The sequence below is a fragment of the Mercenaria mercenaria genome, chromosome 10 (genome assembly GCF_021730395.1).
Source record: "Mercenaria mercenaria strain notata chromosome 10, MADL_Memer_1, whole genome shotgun sequence".
NCBI lineage: Eukaryota > Metazoa > Mollusca > Bivalvia > Venerida > Veneridae > Mercenaria > Mercenaria mercenaria.
In genome coordinates, this window is record NC_069370.1 from 33,959,241 (window position 1) to 33,979,714 (window position 20,474).

A 20,474-nucleotide genomic window follows, 5' to 3' on the forward strand; every position below is an offset into this window, starting at 1 on the left:
AGATTGATGACCATCAACAATACCCGGACTGATATATCCTTTTATTTGCTTTTTGATTGTAAATTTTGAATTCACGATGTTTTTGTTTGTCTAAATAAAACGTAATACTTTCTTGGTTATTTTGAAGTTTGAAATTAAAACTTAATAATTTTTCCGTTGTGATATTAAGACGTAAATAGCTGATGTATTGAGTTCATAAAATAGGAATGTAAACCTGTGATTTCAGAAGAGGCAACAGGGTCTTCTTTTACATGAAACATACTGTTAACATTTCTACTGAACACACACATTCTGGTTTGTAGCTTGCGGTTTATTTGCGATGTGCAGTTGCTTGAAAGACAACAAAACAGTACACTCATTTTATTATTCGGCTTGTAATGACCTATCTTTATGTATTTTACCTGACACTTCACATCTACAAAGATCAAGTGGACAAAGATCAAGTGGACTTAAAAATGTATAGTTTTGCAAGAAACAGACGGTTCATTACTACACCGGAATAATTTACATATTAGACAAATACAGCTTATGTCATAACAAAGTGGATCTATATTTGGCGTCCTCAAGTTAGAACGATTTTGTTTTTTCTTGGCTGCAGGACTGGAAAAATCTTTTCTCGAAATTTTAAAAACCGTAAGTGGTTACAAATAAAACGTAAAGACAATGGCCCATTCTGTTCATTAATGAATCACTACGTCAGTTTTAAGTAAATTTACCTAGTACAATTGTTTAAAAGTCCCATACGGCTAATTACCGGGGTGACTTTGTCATCGGTATCAAGTCAATTCTACCTTTTCCTGACTAGTATGTGGGCTTCCAAAAATGATAAGGACGCTAAATATAGATCCAGTTTGGTATGGCCCACTAGTAATTAGAAATGATATCATGCAAACACTGAAAATGATCTCCATGTAATTTGTTTTCTATAAATTCATCAACTTTTAACAATTGTCTATGAACTCGTCAATTTAATTATGTTATAATTATGTTATTACGGATGAAAAGTCGGACTTATTTGCAACAAACACAATAATAAATAATTAAAAACGGTTTTCATCTCCCAAAACACTATGAATTTTCCATCAAAGTCTTCTCTACACTTCTATGTTTCCAATTACTTAAATGATCATATTCATTTACATCATTTTTAGTATCTAACTTTTCTCTAATGCGCCCCATGCGGTCATAAGCGTTATTACATACAATACATTCCCTAATATTTTCATCTTGATCAGTGTTTTCTACGAAATCAATGAGATCATTTTGTCTGTTTTTGCGTGACACGTCAGTTAAACATCTTCTTAACGTTATGTCTGTTTCAGAAGCGCTAAAGTTAGTCTTGCGTTGTTGTTCGGACAATCTCCTTTCAACATCTTCCAATGGTTTGTCAGGTATGATCTTTATATCCAGTCTTTTCAAATGTTCTGGTTTTAAACAATGAAGACAAACATGCTCTTCAAAAATATCTTTCGGCCTAGATGGAAAATTTCCATCAATTATATTCGTATCTTCATAGTCTTTGTCCTCTGCAGAAGAACTGTGTCCTTGTAAAACAGTGGGAATGAAACATTCATAATTATCGCCTGTAGCTCCGATAACGCTTCGGGCGGGAGTTGGAAAGTTACATTCTACTGCATGACTTTCCTCCGATTCAAAGAACTTGTCATTCTCCGCTTCCTTTCCCTGCTCTTTAACAGTGTTTAATGATTTCTCATTAACACTTGTTTCTTTTTTAGTATCTACAATGTACTCATAGGACTCTGAAATTTCATTTTCCCCATCATGAGAATCGCGAAAACTTTTATCACGGATGTTATCTGATTCCTGTGCAAGGTTTCCATTTGCGTCTTTCGTTTCACTTTTACGTTTACATTCAGCTGTGTTCTGCAAGTTGTGCCGTATAGGGTCATCATATGTGGTCATGTATTCATCTGCGGGATCAGCCTTACATTTATCTGTTATCATGTCGGAGGGTGTGCTATATTCATCTAAAGTTATTACAGCTGTGTTTGACACATCTCGACCGTGTTCTATAGTGTGATATGTGTTGCCTGATGAGTCATTTCCGCGTTCGGGTAGGCTCGGTTTATAAAAAGTGGTACCACTATCTAGTTCTATCTCTGAGATAATGGCATATTCTTCGTCGTCATGTTTTGGCATCTGTCGATCGTATGTCCTGTTACACATTGAATTATTATGGAATGGATCTCTCTTGTTGCTCTTTTTACTGCAATAGAAAAACGTATATCTTTATACGAGATGTGCCATGGATAAAAGCGAAATTGGACATTTCATTTTTATCATTAACGCTTGTTTATTCACTTTGTAAGCATAATATTTGATCTATATATTGATACAGGAAGTCACAGTATGAAATAATGGTTGTTCCTTCGCGATCCATCGGAATAAAATAACTACGTATTATTTTGTCAGTACTGGCGCCCAAACTATTAAAACTAAACAGACCTTTCTCCGCAGTACATATCACGCTTTTCTAAATGTTTAAATAAAACCTGGATGAATTGTAATTCTATGTGCGTCTTATTATATAAATATGACAGCTTTAGCACTACATTGGGTTATAAATACTTCTTTATTTCATAATTTGAGCCGCGCCATGAGAAAACCAACATAGTGGCTTTGCGACCAGCATGGATCCAGACCAGCCTGCGCATCCGCGCAGTCTAGTCAGGATCTATGCTGTTCGCTAACGTTTTCTTTAATTGCAATAGGCTGGTCTGGATCCATGCTGGTCGCAATCGCACTATGTTGGTTTTCTCATGGCGCGGCTCATTTAATGTTTCTTTTATAAATACGATGAACTTTATTTTTACATTCCACTGTTTCTAACAGTTATCTTAACAAAACAAAATTTGATTGGTTCAGAACTACATTGAACGCGGAAGAAAATATGAATGATAAACAAAGGGAAGTTGTTATCAAAACTGATCTTCAACAAAGACAAACATGTACATGATTATATACCATAAAGTTTACAAGAAACACACGCACAAATTATTTAAATGTATGAGAAATCAATTTCATATACTTATTTCTATTAGATAAAAGCGAATCGTATCCCTTTTAATATTTTTAAATTACTTAAATCACTATTTTGCATTTGAATGTACAGGAAAACTGTTGGACGTTTTACAGTTGAACTTCTTTTCATATGTCCGAGTCACTTTAATTATTACTGTATACTTTCAGGCAAAATAATTTCCTGGATACATGGCTAAATCTTACGTCGTATGTTACATCATATTGATAGTAATATTTTCATCGAGTCTGTAGCAAGTGGCTTTTTTCAGTACTTTGTGCAATTTCACTTCTGATTTCTTTGTCTATGTTGTTTTGGATTATTTTCTCGCTGTCTGTTAATATATAGACCTTACATACCCATAAGTTTGGTGTTAGTTATTCTTGCTTCTTTACAATCTACTTTACAAAACTTTACATTTTTGTGGGAAAAAATAGGGTCGATCTTGTCACCTGAACCGCACCTTTTCAAAACCGCACCTTATCCGAAAAAAACACCTGTCTTTTAGGACAGAAGTGTTTACCTGCATTTATAAACACAAACTGCTAGGACTACAAAACTTAGTACAGTACCAAAAACAGCAATTGTTGGAGTAAGAATGTGGCTGACATCATCTGTAAAATATAAAAATATGCTTTGTTAATCAAACAAAGTTACTCGGCCATTAGAAGTAAGCTTTTATATATAAAGTAGATATTCTCAGTCTGCAGTATTTTTGATAAGTAACATTTTCTAGCTTGCTATATTTATTGAAAACTGGTCGAAAAGAATGAAAGACGAGGCCGAGAAGACACTACTTCTGTATCTTGTAGCATATATAATGGTAATATTTATTTATTTACTTTGTTGGGTTTATTTTGTTGTCACACCGACACAATTATAGGCCATATGGCGACTTTCCAGCTTTGATGGTGGATGAAGACCCCAAGTGCCCCTCCGTGCATTATTTCATTACGAGCGGGCACCTGGGTAGAACCACCGACCTTCCGTAAGCCAACTGGATGACTTGCTCACATAAAGAATTATGAGGCTCGAACCGACTCGAACCGAGGCTCTATTAGTGAGGCTCGAACCGATATCGATGAGGGCCAAGTGATTTTAAGTCAGCGACCATAATCACTCGGCCACGGGGGCCCCTTTAATGATAATAACAACAAACATGATATTGAAGCAACTCGTTAACAAATTTTAAGCGAACATTCTTTTCTCTCAAGAATCCATAAAATGTAGATACTGTAAAAGTGACAAATAGTACAAACTTATTGACATAATACTTTTGCAAGGTATCCAAATAAATAACCGAAAAAATGTGCAGAAAGTAGTAAATCAGTGAAACAAGGAGAAAATCAACATTCTTCTTGCCTCTTAACCAATGTCTAACACTTATTTTCATATTTTTCAGTGTCATATGTATATTCTATGCCAAACTTGAGGATAATGAAGATGTTGAAAAATCTGACCCTCAACTGTTGGCGAACAGTTTTAAGACTACCGTGGGCCATAAATGCATTAGTTCAATATCATATAGTTAACTAATGTACCATAAAGGTTATGCGTTCGAAATCTTGCGAAGTACGTTGTGATAAAAGTACATGATCATCTTTGCAGCCTGCAGCAGACATTGACACACCTGTATGCTTTATCCGTAAATGGACGCCTTGGTGAGTCACATATAATTTTATTATATTACTTAAACAACTAACTGGAGCAGAACTACAATTGTATAACTTGATAAGGTAGAGTTGGCGTTGAAGAAGCTAACCATGGCATCATTACTATTTTGTAGAAACTATCTAGCACCGAACTACAACAGTATAAACTAGGGCATATTTACTAGAAAATAGAAGTATAAACAAGAGGGCCAAGAAGGCCCTAGGTCGCTCACCTGAGAAACACACCATAAGAGTGTAAACATGTTTGACCTAGTGATTTCATGGAAACAAATATTCTGGCCAATTTTCATTAAGATTGCAACAAAAATGTGGTCTTTTGAGTTTAAACAAGTATTTTCTTAGATATGACCTAGTGACCTAGTTTTTGACCCCAGATGACCCATATTTGAACTTGACCTAGATTTCATCAAGGCAATCATTCTGATCAAATTTCATGAAAAACAATTGAAAAATACAGTCTCTATCGCATACACAAGGTTTTTCTTTGATTTGACCTAGTTACCTACTTTTTAACCCCAGATGACCCATTATCAAACTCGATCTAGATTTCATCAAGGCAATCATTCTGACCAAATTTCATGAAGATCAATTGAAAAATACAGTCTCTATCGCATACACAAGGTTTTTCTTTGATATGACCTAGTGACCTACATTTTGACCTCAGATGACCCATATTCAAATTCGACCTAAATTTTATCAAGGCAATCATTCTGATCAAATTTCATGAAGATCAATTAAAAAATACAGCCTTTATCGCATACACAAGGTTTTTCTTTGATTTGACCTAGTAACCTAGTTTTTGACCCCAGACAATCCATTTTGAAATTTTACCTAGATTTTATCAAGGTTATCATTCTGACAGAATTTCATGAAGATAAGTTGAAAAATACAGCCTCTATCACATACACCAGGATTTTCTTTGATATAATCTAGTGACCTAGTTTTTGACCCCAGATAATCCATTTTCAAACTTGGCCTTGATTTCATCAAGGTTATCATTCTGACCAAAATTCATGAAAATTAATTGAAAATACAGCCTCTATCGCATACACAAATTTTATATTTGTTTTGACCTAGTGACCTAGCTTTTGATCCTAGATGACCCATTTTCAAACTTGGCATAGAATTAATCAAGGTTATCATTCTGACAAAATTTCATGAAGATCAGTTGAAAAATACAGCCTCTATCGCATACACAAGCTAAATGTTGACAGACAGACAGACAGACGACGGATGACGGACATCGAGCTATCATTATTGGCCTAGAATGTATCAAGGTAAACATTCTGACCAAAATTCATGAAGATCAGTTGAAAAATACTGCCTCTATCGCATACACAAGGTTTTTCTTTGATTTGACCTAGTGACCTAGTTTTTAATCCCAGATGACCCATTTTCAAACTTGACCTAGATTTCACCAAGGTAATCATTCTGATAAAATTTCATGAAGATCAGTTGAAAAATACAGCCTCTATCGCATATACAAGCTAAATGTTGACAGACAGACAGACAGACAGACGACAGACGACGGACAACGGACATCGAGCGATCACAAAAACTCACCTGAGCATTGTTCAGGTGAGCTAAAACTGTGTTTAGAGCAGAACTACAATTGTAAAACTAGTTAAGAATGAATTGCTATTAAAGATACTAACTAAGACAGAGTTACTATTGTAAGATCTATTTAGAGCAGACCTGTTATTATAGAGACTATTATGGGCAGGCTTACTGTTGTTAATAATAAATGACATTGAAACTATTGCAAAAAACTGAGTAAGACAATTTCATATTTTATTGTAACCGAGGCAGATTTACTATTGTACAATAATTTGAGCCAAAACAACCATTATTGAATCTATTAATAACATACTATTAGTTACTACTAATGATTTATTTAAGACAGGATTACTTCGGCAGAAACTACTGAAGACAGTGTTACTAATGTTGAAGTTATTTAATCTAATGATATGTCTTGTATGAATTATTATAATATAGAAAGTAAATGAAGAAGAATTCTATTGTAGAAAGTATTTATATCACAGATATTATTGTGAAACTGACTGAATTGCAGATACTAATTTGGGCAGAGTTACACATAATGAAATTTCTAACAACCCCTCGATAGTTTGGAAATATCTTTAATAAAATCAAATTTACAAGTATGAAAATTCATACAAGCTAAAAAACACATTTTGTCAACAACATATTAATATCTGATCAAACTAAATAATGCAATGATAACCTTTCATTCATATTAGTACCTCTACCCATTCCAAAAAGTCATAAAAAATACACATGTATGTTTTGCTTTTTTGAAACGAGGATACATATTATAAGGCACATATAATGAATGTTACTGACACATTGTAGAATATACCAGTCTAAATTCAAATGCAAACGTAGGATTTATATAGGCATGTGGCCCCAAATTTTTTAAAGGTAAAAGATCCATGACAGCAGTTTTCACGAGATTAACTTTTAAACTACCAAACTATGTCATTTTTAGTATTAACGCATTTCCAGTATTGACAAAAAATGAATTCTAAGTACTATAGGTACAGGTATTTCGTGTTAAAATGACGAATTATGCCATTTTAGACTCAAAATTCACTCTTTAGCAACCCTTGCTTTGATTAACATTTATATTAGCTATTTGAGGTGTTATTTCCATTTAGTATTTTCCTAACCAGAAATCAAAGCAAGGGTTGCTAATAAACGAATACTAGTATTTGAAATATTGGACATTTATTTTTGTGACATTTTAAAATTTGTTTGAGATTAAATAAATAAATAAAATGATATCAAAGCTTACTCTACTTTGCCGAAATTAAAATAATTATATTATTACCTAAATGTGTGAGAAATATCCTAAATGTACTAATTCTGCATTAATTAAGACAATGTCCATATATCGAAAGTGTGTTAAAACTTTCGTTTAATATACTATTGTAGAAACGCTATTGTAGAAACGCATTAAAGATACCAATAAGGGCATAGTTGCTATTGTAGAAACGCATTAAAGAGACCAATAAGGGCATACTACGGTTGCTATTGTAGAAACTACACAAGCCAGAGTTGTACTAAACAAGGTAGTGTTGTTAAAGAACAAGTTGTTGGAGAAACCAATATGGACAGAGTTAGTATAGTAGAAACTAAACAAGACGGAGTTATTATATAGGAAGGCTACTGTTGTGGAAACTAAACAAGGCAGGTTTTCTATTGTAGAAACTAAACCGGGCAAGGTTGATATTAAAAGAACTAAACAAGGCAGAGTTACTATTGTAGAAAATAATCAGGACAGAGTTACTGTTGTAGATACTAAGGTAGAAAGAATTACTATAGCAGAAAATAATCGAGACAGGGTTACTTTGAAGAAACTAAATAAAGCATAAAAAGCTTATCAAGGCAGTTACTATTGTATAGAAACGTATTTAGGAAGTTACTGTTATATAAACTAAATAAAATTAAGACGCGGTTACTATTGTAAAAGTAGCCTATTTAAAACAGGTTGACGATAAGAACAGAGTACTTAAGAAATAATTACCACCCTTCATTAATGTTGTTGTTGGAGATGATGTGGTTGTTGCTGAAAAAAGCAATATATTTCATTTCATATATACATTCCTGTTGAATGTTTTCTTGTTCACCTGCATCAGTATGTTAAGGCTAGAAACGAACAAGTACACAATGAATAAAATTTATTATTCCACAGAAGTAAAGAAATGAAATTGTATTGGTGTACTTAAACGTTTAAATTAAGAGTATATGTCATATGAAAATAATTTTCCAGACAAGGCGTACTAATAAGCTTTAATGAAATTTAAAGAAAAAAAACGTATCTGTGTACTTCAAAATATATGTATGTATATTGTATTTCTTAATATGATAGATGTGTATTATTTGATGTATTTCAAAATTGTAGACACACATCAGGTCTCGAGCCTTAAAGGGCCTAACCGAAACATTTTAGGCGAAAAATAATTTCTCTCAAAATTCCATAAAAAGTGAATACTCTGAAAGTGACTTGTGGTACAAACATATGGACACAAGACTTTAGCAAAATATTCTTTTAAATTAACAAAAACATTGTAAAGAATGTAGTAAACCGTTGCAACGCTTTTAAATAATGCGGAAAATTTACATTCTTCTTGCATTTTTACCAATATTTAACTATTATTTTTTACCCACTTTAGCATTTTTAAGTGTCATATATATATATTCTATGCTAAACTTGGAGGAAATGAACATGTTGAAAAATTTCACCCATACTTTGGGTGAGTAACTTTAAACACATAACAGAAAAAAAATGTTGACAACGTTTATTTTATTTTGCGCAATGCATGAAAGCATCGCGATTTTTGCGACTTCTTAGTATGTATTAAAGATGAATTTGATATATAGATAGACAAGAGAAAGTAAATTTTACTGACTGATGAATTCTTTCAAGCAGAGCGGTTGCAAGAATTTTTCACAGTCTTCAGCTGTAAATGTTATGGTCCCGCTTATCATCTCTGCCGCGATACATAATATAGGTCGTTCTTCAGGTTCTGTTGTGTCAGATTTTGTTGTATAATCTATAATCTGTAGCTCATTGTAACATTCTGTGTCATTTTGCTGTGGTCTTCCAGAACATAAGCACGTTCCCTGTAGAATAAGTATTGCGTCATTTACATTGTAATAGTATAATGCAGATATTTGTATTTTGTTTAGGCAACATTTATAACCTCTTCACTGTGAATTATTCTTGTGAGTGCGAGAGGACCAAACAATGGACAAAAGAATGAGATACGCGTTGCTTAGCCTGCCCCCCCCCCCCCCCCCCCCCCCCCCCGCACACACACACCACAAACAATTACGTTTATCAGCTCTCACTCTTCTTTTAATTTACATGTATGGAAAAAAAATAACTCTTTGATCTTATGAAATGGTTTAAAGTCGCTGATACTCCACGTACAGATGGCATAAGTTACTCATGATAGAGCACTTGAAAAAAAAGGAAGAAAATCGTCGAAAGCACCGCATAATAAAATTTCAGTTTCATGTCGTGTCAAGTAGTCATTTATTGAGGACACATGAATGATGTTTTCCCAGCTCAAAGCACAGAAGAACAAATATGTTTGAAAACTATAAATATAGGTTTGTTTCATCTGTGTTATATTGTTTGTTGTTTTTTTTTTTGTTGTTGTTGTTGTTTCTTTTTATTATTTTCATTTCTATTTTTTGTTGGTTTGGAGTTACATTGCCACAATTTCAGGTCATATGGCGACTTTTCTCTTATGGATGAAGCCTCATTGCCCTACTGGTTGTTCAACACGGGGCTACGTAGACCTTATTGCACGGAGACCACTTTTCTTCGTTATAGAGAGATCATGTAATACCTGTACCTATGGAGCAATAAAGATGCGGTAAGTTTTCCGTTAGGCTGACTGGTATACTGGGGAATGAAAACATCTTCATTTGCAGAAAGTTGTTTGCCCTTCAGAAAGCGTAGAATGATTTGAGAGAAAAATGGCATCTTATTTTTTTGTTCAAAAAGGACATCTGATCAACTTTTGTCACAACAAAGGTTGAAAACTGTATACTGTGTTAGCTGACAACTGCAATGTACATTCATTTCATTTTTTGCGAGAAAACAGTTAAAGGTATTTTCCTAAGGTAGCTGTGACATGAGGTCGATAAGCCGAGGACAACACTTCTCAATGTTTCGACCAATGACATGAAGTATTAGTTTCTTACTCAGTTACTATTTCAATTATTGTCCAATAACGGTGATTTAGTTCCGAAATAAACTTTGTGTAAACAACTGATGGTAGAATGAACAGTGCTTCGAACGCTCAACAAAAGCAGCACATTTGCGCATCTCTGCTGCGCATAATTAACAGTTTCTCGCACAGGCAGCAGCTGAAATTGTGTTTACCCATCATGCCGGATTAGTAAAATATGCAAAAAACATGCTAAAGATATAAAATAATGTTTATGCAAAGCGTTCAATGTTCATGTAGCATTAATGTGTTTAACAGTTTTTCGCTTTGCTATAGATTAGGTAGTTTTTTCTACAGCAGAAGAAATCTTGAGCCTAAAAGCCAGATGATAGCATATTGACCTTTACCCTTCTAAATTTCTGAAATGGGACTGTTCCATCAATACACTTTGGGCAGGCGAACAGAAGAAGACCATGATCAGCCTGCACAGACAATTTTGGTCTGCGCTGGTCGCAAAGGCAAAATCGCTTGCCACCAGCAGGCTAAAGGTTAACAGCCCGGCATTTATCTCAATATAAGAGGACTTACATTTGAGCCGTCATATAAACTAGTCACATTCTTGCTGTTTAAACACTTGTTCGAACATTGTCTCAAAATATCTTTCCCAAGACTGCAATTCCAGTTTTTCCTGGAAGCATCTGAAAAATAATATTCTCGCTATATCTATCAGGATGCGCTTTGTGTCTAATAAAGATCTCACTACCTTATAGCAATTTGGTTCATATAATAAAAAGATAGACTTTCCAGTGTAACCTGCCCTGTTAGAGTTAAATACTGTTATCCTCACACGCAATATCCTAACCTTTGGCTCCATAAAGGCTGTCCATAGCTTAAGATTTCTTGAATTTTCTTTGTTTTATATGGAGTTATTGTGCGGACACCATGTTTGGTGGTTTCGGTCGGAGTGACCTAATTGCTCTACCCCTATGTGTTTGCCAATATATCTTTTTTGAATTATTTAAGCATAGATCGTGCACGCTACTAACCTTCAGGTATTTGCTTAACCAGCGCTGACTCCGTCCATGCCGATATGGAGTTATTCATCTTCCTAATTTTTCTTGCTCGAATCTGGCTGTAAGTAAACCGTTTTCCTTGTGAATGGTGGCATGGCTTATCCAAAGTTTCGTTCCAGTTTGCGCTGCAAGTTTTAACTTTAAAGAGATTAGCATTAATTATGACAACAACAAAACTAACACCGCTATTTGTATATACAGTCGGTAAAAGTTACACTTGTTCGTAGTAAATGTGACACCTAACGACTGATGGTAAATATAACACGCAATGTCGTGAAAACAGAAGTGACTTCTTTGTAAAATTAGCGACAAAACGTACTTATTTCATTTGAGAAAATAAAAAATTCAGATGGTGTTCGAATTTTAGTCAATTGCGATTCATTCAATTCAGTCCAGCACAAGATTTGTATTTTTATTGCCAGTTTTGCTAATGAAAGTCATTCTTAACCAATGACACAAAGCCCTTAATATAATGGGTTTAAAACACCATTTTCTATCACTAACGGACGGATTTTTTTAAAATGTAAATATTAACTGAAATATGAGTTTGGTTCTTTTGCATAGGTAATTGAATATGATCTGCATCGTAGTGTCGTTTATATACCTATCTATTAGAGACACACATTATTAGCATTAATTTGTACATGCTGTTTGAATAAATGTGCCACCGTACTTTGCGCATTATCCAAACAGCAGATCCACGCAGGTTGGCAACAGTCAATGATCACATCTCCGCCACAAGTGTTGTTCGTCTTTTCACTTGTGCCACATTTATTTGCCATATTTATAAACGAAATGGCTTTCTCTTTCCGACCAGCATTGAAGACATTTCTACTTTCATCCACAGACCTAAAATAGAAATAATGATATTCATTGATTCTACGTTAACACGTCATATTACGTTTTTCACCTGTCCTACGCTTATGTATATTAAAAGGTAAGTCATTGGTATAAGTGCTTATATATTTATAACGGAGAACAATAATGAGGTGACACCTGGACACCACTTTTTACGCGATATGTTTGGTCATTTATCAACAGCAGCTCCATATATAGCCCAGTGTTGACCACTTTTCGGCCTGTCCCTAGCATAGGTGTGTATATTGCAAGCTATTTTGCAAAATCAGTGCGGACTGTACACTTGCGCACAAAATCTGATGCAAAAGAACTTGAGTAAGTGTGGATTTTAAAACACGAAATCTTATTGTACTGAGTGATATCTTTTTGCATTTTCCAATAGTTTCAAAGTAAGTTAAGTTATGCAAATTTATCTGACAAAAAAAAACAATGATCTAAGTTTCATGGAACCTCATATTAATCACATCATAGCTGTATACAGTTTGCAAGTTATTTCATAGTATCATAAATACTTTTTAGACCCAAGCAAGTTTATCAACGGCGACTGGAAATCTAAAATAAAAAAAAACATAAGATACGTTATACAGAGTTTGAAAGAACAGGAAAATAACTTTTGGAAAGTTTGACAACAAACCCTATTTTTAATAAGCCAGCCGTGCTTTCTTTATGTGTGTGATGAAAATATAGCAAAAAAGATTAACATTTTTATGTGCGGTTCGATTTCATAAAATGCAAGTAAAACTCATATGTTTACTTTAGAATATGTACATCTACATTTTATATTCTATTATTATCACCAATTACATCAACAATGCAGAATTTAAGGCAGAAAGAATAGAGATGAAGAGTGAAGAAATCTGATCTTAGAGGACAAAGAGTTAAAAAAACGAATCCCATGGCCAGTAAACACATTAAAAACACCAACAAACACAGCGAGATAGGAATAGAATATAATTATGAGATATATGAAAGAGCACTACAGATAGATAAAATTTGATGTTCTATGCTTTAAAAGATCCGTATTTATACATTTAAAAGAACCTGAAAATTTCAATCAATTGTAATTGTGTAAAACGTCTTCTTCTTCTTCCATTTGTGTACAGGTCCCACTCTGGGGCAACGTCGTACAGTGACTGATCGTGTTTGGATTTTCTTAAGATATGATTTATGAATGAGAACGTGACAATGATAATGTATTCTTAAAATAATTGATATGTATTCTTAAAATAGCTGAAAAGAAAAACATTACATGTGTATTGTTTTAAATGTAAATTCATTGAACATGTAGTATCTAATGCTGAATTGTTCACGTTTTTTCTTCGGCTTTTGTGTGTTACTGAAGGTGATAAATGTCCAAATATTTTAAACGAGTGAGAGAAAAAATATTCCACTTTATATAAATGATTTTGGATTATGATTTTTTCGTATAAGACATTAATTATCATCTTTGAAACATATTGCATAAAGCATAAGATACGTTATGCTTGTGGCGGCCATGCTATATCAGATTTGAAAGGTTTGCAAAGGAGTTAACTTTCAAAATACGAGTTGCAATAAACGGATGCATAACGTTGATTGATTTTAATATAAAATCATTGGATAGATGAATCGGTTCTTAAAAATATTAAAACTTTTAGAAATTGAAAGTAGTAATGTTTAAATTCCACCAATCAGATCTGCCAAATATGACATATTTTACTTTTATTACAAACTTTCTTACTGAATCGTTCATTAAACCATTTCTTATAGAACGTTCTACTGAAGAACACGAAAAACAAAATTTTGCAGTATATTTTGACCTTTGGAAAATGTGTATCATTCAATATAACGTATCTTACACTGTACTTTCTAAAAGTCTTTTTCTTATATTCTGGAACAAAATCTAGGGCATGTCTGGGTCAATTGACTTCAGATGTTGACTGTTGAAACATTATGCTATCAAATAAAACACTCAAAAACCATTTGAAGATTGGTATTTTTCAACTATTTCTATTTCTGAATTTAACGACTTCACGTAAAATCGATGTATTACGTCGCTAAAGATTTTACTCAAAGGAAAACACAGATTTTAGTCTAAATATTTGATACATGCATTCCATGAATGGTCTTGTACTGAGCGGTAACTTTCCTGCCGAAAACAGCTGGATCTTCCAGAATGAGTGTACTAGTCTAACTAAATATGCCAAGAATGTCTTAAAATGCAATTTTGCTATTTGTTTTACAATTTTGTAATATCCAAAACACGTTTGATATATCCCTTACTCATTTTATGATATCCTTAATTCCTTAAGTGACATAAAATCAATATTTCTGATATCTAAATATATATAGTGTACTTAATGATATCACTTATTATGATTCAAATATCACAAAATATAACATTCGAATATTTTTCCATATCCTTAAGTCAATTTGATGTTATCCTAAATTATCAATTTTGATATCTGAAAATATATTTCAAATTTAAAGATATCTCAGAATTTGTGTGAGTTTATTATATCATTAATTCGATTTATAGATATCAATCTTTCCTACACAAAAGTATTATTGTACAATTTTTACTTACTTAATAATATCATAAAGTCGAGCTTAACATATCCAAAAAACACTTAATTTTTGGATATAAATAATTCACCTTATGAAAAAAAAATTTAAGATACCTAAACCTCAATTAATGATTTATATATATATATAATTCTATGTTTTGGTATCTGAAAATTCATCTTGTGAAATTAAAACTCATTAATTGATATCATGCAGCAGAATTATTGATAAAATTAAATTCATTCAAAGACATCTTGAAATAAAACTGATTTTAAAGATACAAAACAATCGAATTATATATATCTATAAATCATTCTAAGATTTCTTTAAATGCAAATAAATATGTCATCAAAAGTTTTCATGATATAATAAAATGAATTTGAGATATCAACATATGACTTTAGGATATTACAAAATAGGGAATTTATAAATAATAAAAACGACTTACTCTACCTGCTCCTTTGACGCGTGGATTGCGCGCAACAACAAATAGTCTTTCAAATGCTATAATATCGAAAACGCAAACATTTACAAAATTGAATATGTATTAGACATTTGAATAAAAAATGATTTGTCCTTTCCTCGAAAACTTACTTTCCTAATTTTTCGCACACTTCCTCTAAGTTCTGTGACGTATCCGCACACAAGTTTACCCTTTCGTCCCGGTAAGTGACCTCAATAAAACCCTCATTTTCTATACGGCCACCAGAAAGCTGCCAGTCAGAACATGCGTCTTCTGTAAGCAGAAACTTTTTATGTAATTTAAGTAACTTGTTCTATCTGTTTTGTGTTTCGGACAAGATCATTTCTTCAATTCATCAAAACGTACTTCAATACTGTCTCGTTTGAAGTTTTCATTTCATGAATATAAACGATAAACACCCTTATGCTAAAAAAATGCATTTTGGATTTTTCCATGGTTGTTAAATACATTTCCAAAAAAACGATGTATGGAACATTGATTTGAACATTGTCTAAAGGGTAGCAAACATTTTCACAATATTACAAATAACTGAAATCACAGTATACAACTGTTTGAAATAAATAAAACAATAGTACTGGAGTTTCAAGGTATTTACAAGGTCATGATAAAGGTCACCTTCTTGGTATAAATACCAAAGGCTAAAACAATCAGTAATCATGTAATAACTTCTTTCGCTTCATCTATTTGTTGTTTCCCTTCATACAAATATACATCTGTCTGTATGACTTCACATTTAATGTCTTTTTGACCCTTTGGCCTTGATTATGTCCTTGGGCATGACCTTGACAAACGAAAAATATGTAACATTTGTTTATACATTCTCAGTGTAAATATATTATGTGTGGTCCTGTCACATTTGCTCTTCTTAAATACTGAGAAGCCTCATCTTTAAATTAATTGAAATAGTAGAACACAAGAGCTCGTCGAACACGAAATGCCCCCCTTGATGCATTCAGTAATTGCACAAGGAACAGAAATTGTATGCTCACTGTAAACAAAAGTTCTACCATTCTGGTTCAATCTGACCTAGACCTTTAACCTATTAACCTAACAAGAGATCACAGATTGATCTTGGTGCCCACCACTGAGCCATTTTTGAACGTTTCAAATTTCAAGACTAGTTCAAGGTCAAATTTCATTCAGTACAAAACACTGTGCATGTGGTCCAAATTTGAAAGCTGCGGCTTCAGAAATGTGAAAGTAGGTCACTAGATCAATTTCAAGGTCAAAGTTCATTTCGTTACATAAAACTATGCATGTGGTCCAAATTTGAAGGCTGTAGCTTGAGAAATGTGAAAGTAGGTCACTAGGTCAAAATCAAGGTCAAATTTCATTTCGGAACACAAAACTATGCATGTGGTCCAAATTTGAAGCCTGTACCTTCAAAAATGTGAAAGTAGGTCACTAGGTCAGTAACAAGGTCAAAGTTTGTTTCGATACACAAACCTATGCATGTGGTCCAAATCTGAAGGCTGCAGCTACAGAAATGTGAAAGTAGGTCACCAGGTCAAGATCAAGGTCAACTCGAGTCAAGGTTCATCTTGCCACTCAAAACAAAACATGTGGTCCAAATTTGAATGATATAGGTTACGGACATGAAGATTCTAGGTTTTTCCCTATATAAGTTTATATTAACCATGTGACCCCCGGAGTGAGGCCATATTTGACCCTAGAGGGATAATTTGAACAAACTTGGTAGAAAACCACTAGATGATGCTACATTACACATATCAGAGCCCTAGTCTTTGTGGTTTGGACAAGAAGATTTTCAAAGTTTTTCCCTGTATAAGTCTATGTAAACCATGTGACCCCGAGGGCGGGGCTATATTTGACCCTTGCGGAATAATTTGGATAATCTTAGTAGAAGACCACTAGATGATGTTATATACCAAATATCAAAGCCCTTGGACCTGTGGTTTTGGACAAGAGGCTTTTCAAAAAATTTTCCTATATAAGTCTATATAAACCATGTGACCCCCAGGGTGGGGCCATTTTTGACCCCAGGTAAATAATCTGAACAGTCTTGGTAGAGGACCACTAGATTTTGCTACACACTAAATATCAAAGCCCTAGGCCCTGTGGTTTTGGACAAGAAGATCAGAAACCGTTAAAATGTTCCTGGCCAATATGACCTTGACCTTTGACCTAATGACCTCAAAATCAATACAGGTCATCTGCTGGTCATCAACAATCTCACTATCAATTTTCCTGATCCTAGGCCCAAGCATTCTTGAGTTATCATCCGGAAACCATTCAACTGTTCAGGGTCACTGTGACCTTGACCTTTGATATGCTGACCTCAAAATCAATAGGGTTGATCTGCTGGCGATGACCAACCTCTCTATCAACTTTCATGATCCTAGGCCAAAGGATTCTTGAGTTATCATCCGGAAACCGTTTTACTAATCAGGGTCACTGTGACCTTGACCTTTGACATACAGATTTCAAAATCAATAGGGGTCATCTGCTGGTGATGATCAACCTCCCTATTAACTTTCATGATCCTAGGCCCAAGCGTTCTTGAATTATCATCCGGAAACGGATTGGTCTACATTCCGACCGACCGACAGACATACCGACCGACCGACCGACATCTGCAAAACAATATACCCCTCCTTCTTCGAAGGGGGGCATAATAAAGCGAGGGTCATATTGGGTACAATCTTGTATCCTTGGCTCACTGTAACATTTGCCACCCATAGTCTGATATACTTGAAGCCCTTTTGCCATATTTGGTATACCAATTTTTTTACTCTGCATCTCTTTAACTTTTACCCTATCTAATACGTGTGTCTACTATTTACAGAAATCGTTGCAATTAACTGCTTCGAACAAGATAGAATCTGACTTCGATTATCGAGAAATCCTACACACAAAAAAATCTATCTGATGTGGGAAAGCAATATTGCAACAAAAATATCAACGTACTATAGTACTCTGGTCCTAATCTCAATTCAATAGTACGCCTAACCGCTCTGGAAAGCTAGATTCCAGAGATTTGTCAAAATATCATAGGTTTCTTTTTATGTTTTGAATTTTACATAGTATTTTTCAGTCTTATGTAAAATGTTTCGAATCTTTGGTGTACGTGTGACTCTGGCCGAAAAAGATCCTATATGAAATGCAAGAAAAAACAATTAAATATTAGAACATGTATAAGGATATCAAATATCCTCAACTCAACTTACTGTCATTATTTTGAATGCTCAAAAGATATCAGTTAGTCAAACGGACTCCTTTATAAAGTATTTTTATTTAATAGTAAATGAAAAAATGCATGGAATGTTTTAAAAACTGTCATATGTAGTTTGCACAATATGTAGAAAAAACTTTCTACGCAGAAAAAATCTGACGGCCTTTTAACATGCATATGTTAAACAGAACAAAATAAGTTGAAATCATGTTGATATTTTACAGATGCTGTTTTCTGATAAATGAAATTATGATACATTTCCGTAGGCGTGTCCCCTTTAGAGTGCAAGAAAAACTGTACTTGACCATAATTGACACTACGGCCGATGATTAAGATATCGTTTTATTTGATTCACTTGTTCTTCGTAGCTTTGGGTTCTAAACTCACTTGAGACGCAGAATTCTTGCATGTGAGAGAATTGTTTGTTTGTTTGTTTGTTTGTTTTGTTTTGGGTTTAACGCCATTTTTCAACAGTATTTGAGAGAATTGAGGAGCTATGTAGTTGTGAAATACTATTAAAACATTTATCACATAAAGACATAATCCACTTTTTCGCATGTTAATTATCTACTGGTATTTATCACTATGTACATTGATTTTCGAAACTTTAAAATTTAAAGTGACTTATAGGCCCAACGTGGCCGGGTGTTGTAAATTGTAAATTTATATGTATTGGTATTGTACATAACACGATGTCACTATAATAAAAAATTTACTTACTTACTTACTTACTTATAATTCTACAAGGATGTCCGCCAGTGCTTGAAAACAAAAATACGTCCGGGTAGGGTTGAGGGTGGAGTCTCCTTCCACCGAAAAAAGCTGGAAAGTATTTATTTAGCCAAATTTGTGTCAGTGTGGCTTTACGACCCAGCCAATCAAATAAACGTAACAACAACAGGCAAGAGCAAAATACAAAGTTTACCTTCCTCTTTTCTTCCTTTAGCCAACGCCGTCAATATCCAAAAGAACAAAATAATCCATATAAATCTCATATGTAACAAACATATCATTCTAAACTGAATTTACAGGTTCCGAACTCTTTGGCAGAAAAAAACGTTGTGATTTCTAAAATATCTTCCTAATTCGAGTTCATCAAATTTTCATTTATTTCCTTCCCTGTGTAATTCATGACCGGACATGATGTTCATAAAGTGTGTTGTTGTCACTAGATCAGCTAAACAACAATTTAACCACTCGAGCTGACTTAAGATGTATCCTTCCTCAATTAAATTTGCAAAATTCAACAAATTCATCAACCGCAGTAACTATAATGTAAGCACGTGTCTGTTTAATAGGCAATAGAAAAATTGTACTTATGTGACTAGAGAACAATAGATAAAAGTAAAAATTTCGGTTTTATGTGGCTACTGGACCAATTGAAACAATAAACGTGTAGCTTATGTCCTCATTTATTTTAGTCTCCGGGATGGAAATATCCTTATTTGTTACAACTTAACAAAACTACTGACGCAACATTTTGCTTATGTCATATATATATCTTCAGTTGAGTTATACTTACTTAATGAATACATATTAATTTCTACATATAATTTTGAATATTTATTGTTAATGACGAGGCAAGTTTACAGCATAATCTAAATATGCAGTGGCATAATATTTAAAAGATAATGTATAGAAAAATCGTGTTTAACGTTATTAATGAATGAAATAGAGTTTATACGTCTGCGAAATAATGAATTCTAACACGATCCGATTCATTTTCCTATTAAACAAAGAAGGCTGGAAACAGTGAATTATTAAACAACAATTCACTGTTCTGACGTCACAACTATTACGTCATAGTGTGAAACGGCGTAGCGACGCGTTGGAAAAGAAACCGATTGAAAATGGGCAAGTATTAAATGAATGCCAACAAGGATGTACTTTAAAGTCCTTGGTAACGT

General features: G+C 33.6%; 1 protein-coding gene across 1 annotated transcript; it reads right to left on the reverse strand.

Moving 5' to 3' along the window:
- Positions 1-289: 289 nt before the first annotated feature.
- Positions 290-19,786, reverse strand: LOC123559433 (uncharacterized). The gene is made up of 9 exons (XM_053552686.1): positions 19,493-19,786; positions 15,485-15,626; positions 12,162-12,337; positions 11,462-11,626; positions 11,004-11,113; positions 9,144-9,357; positions 8,258-8,299; positions 3,564-3,654; positions 290-2,227 (listed from the first exon to the last, which is right to left on the reverse strand). The coding sequence occupies exons 1-9, from the start codon at positions 19,578-19,580 to the stop codon at positions 1,069-1,071; spliced, it is 2,187 nt and encodes a 728-aa protein (XP_053408661.1). The 5' UTR covers positions 19,581-19,786; the 3' UTR covers positions 290-1,068.
- Positions 19,787-20,474: the final 688 nt, after the last annotated feature.

Coding starts and splice junctions, on each gene's coding strand:
- LOC123559433 (XM_053552686.1), bottom strand. CDS start 19,580: ATGATATGTTTGTTACATATGAGATTTATATGGATTATTTTGTTCTTT. Junction 8,300..9,143: donor CTGCTTGAAAGAATTCATCA/GTCAGTAAAATT, acceptor TGCTTTTTTCAG/CAACAACCACATCATCTCCA. Junction 3,655..8,257: donor AACAACATTAATGAAGGGTG/GTAATTATTTCT, acceptor TATATTTTACAG/ATGATGTCAGCCACATTCTT.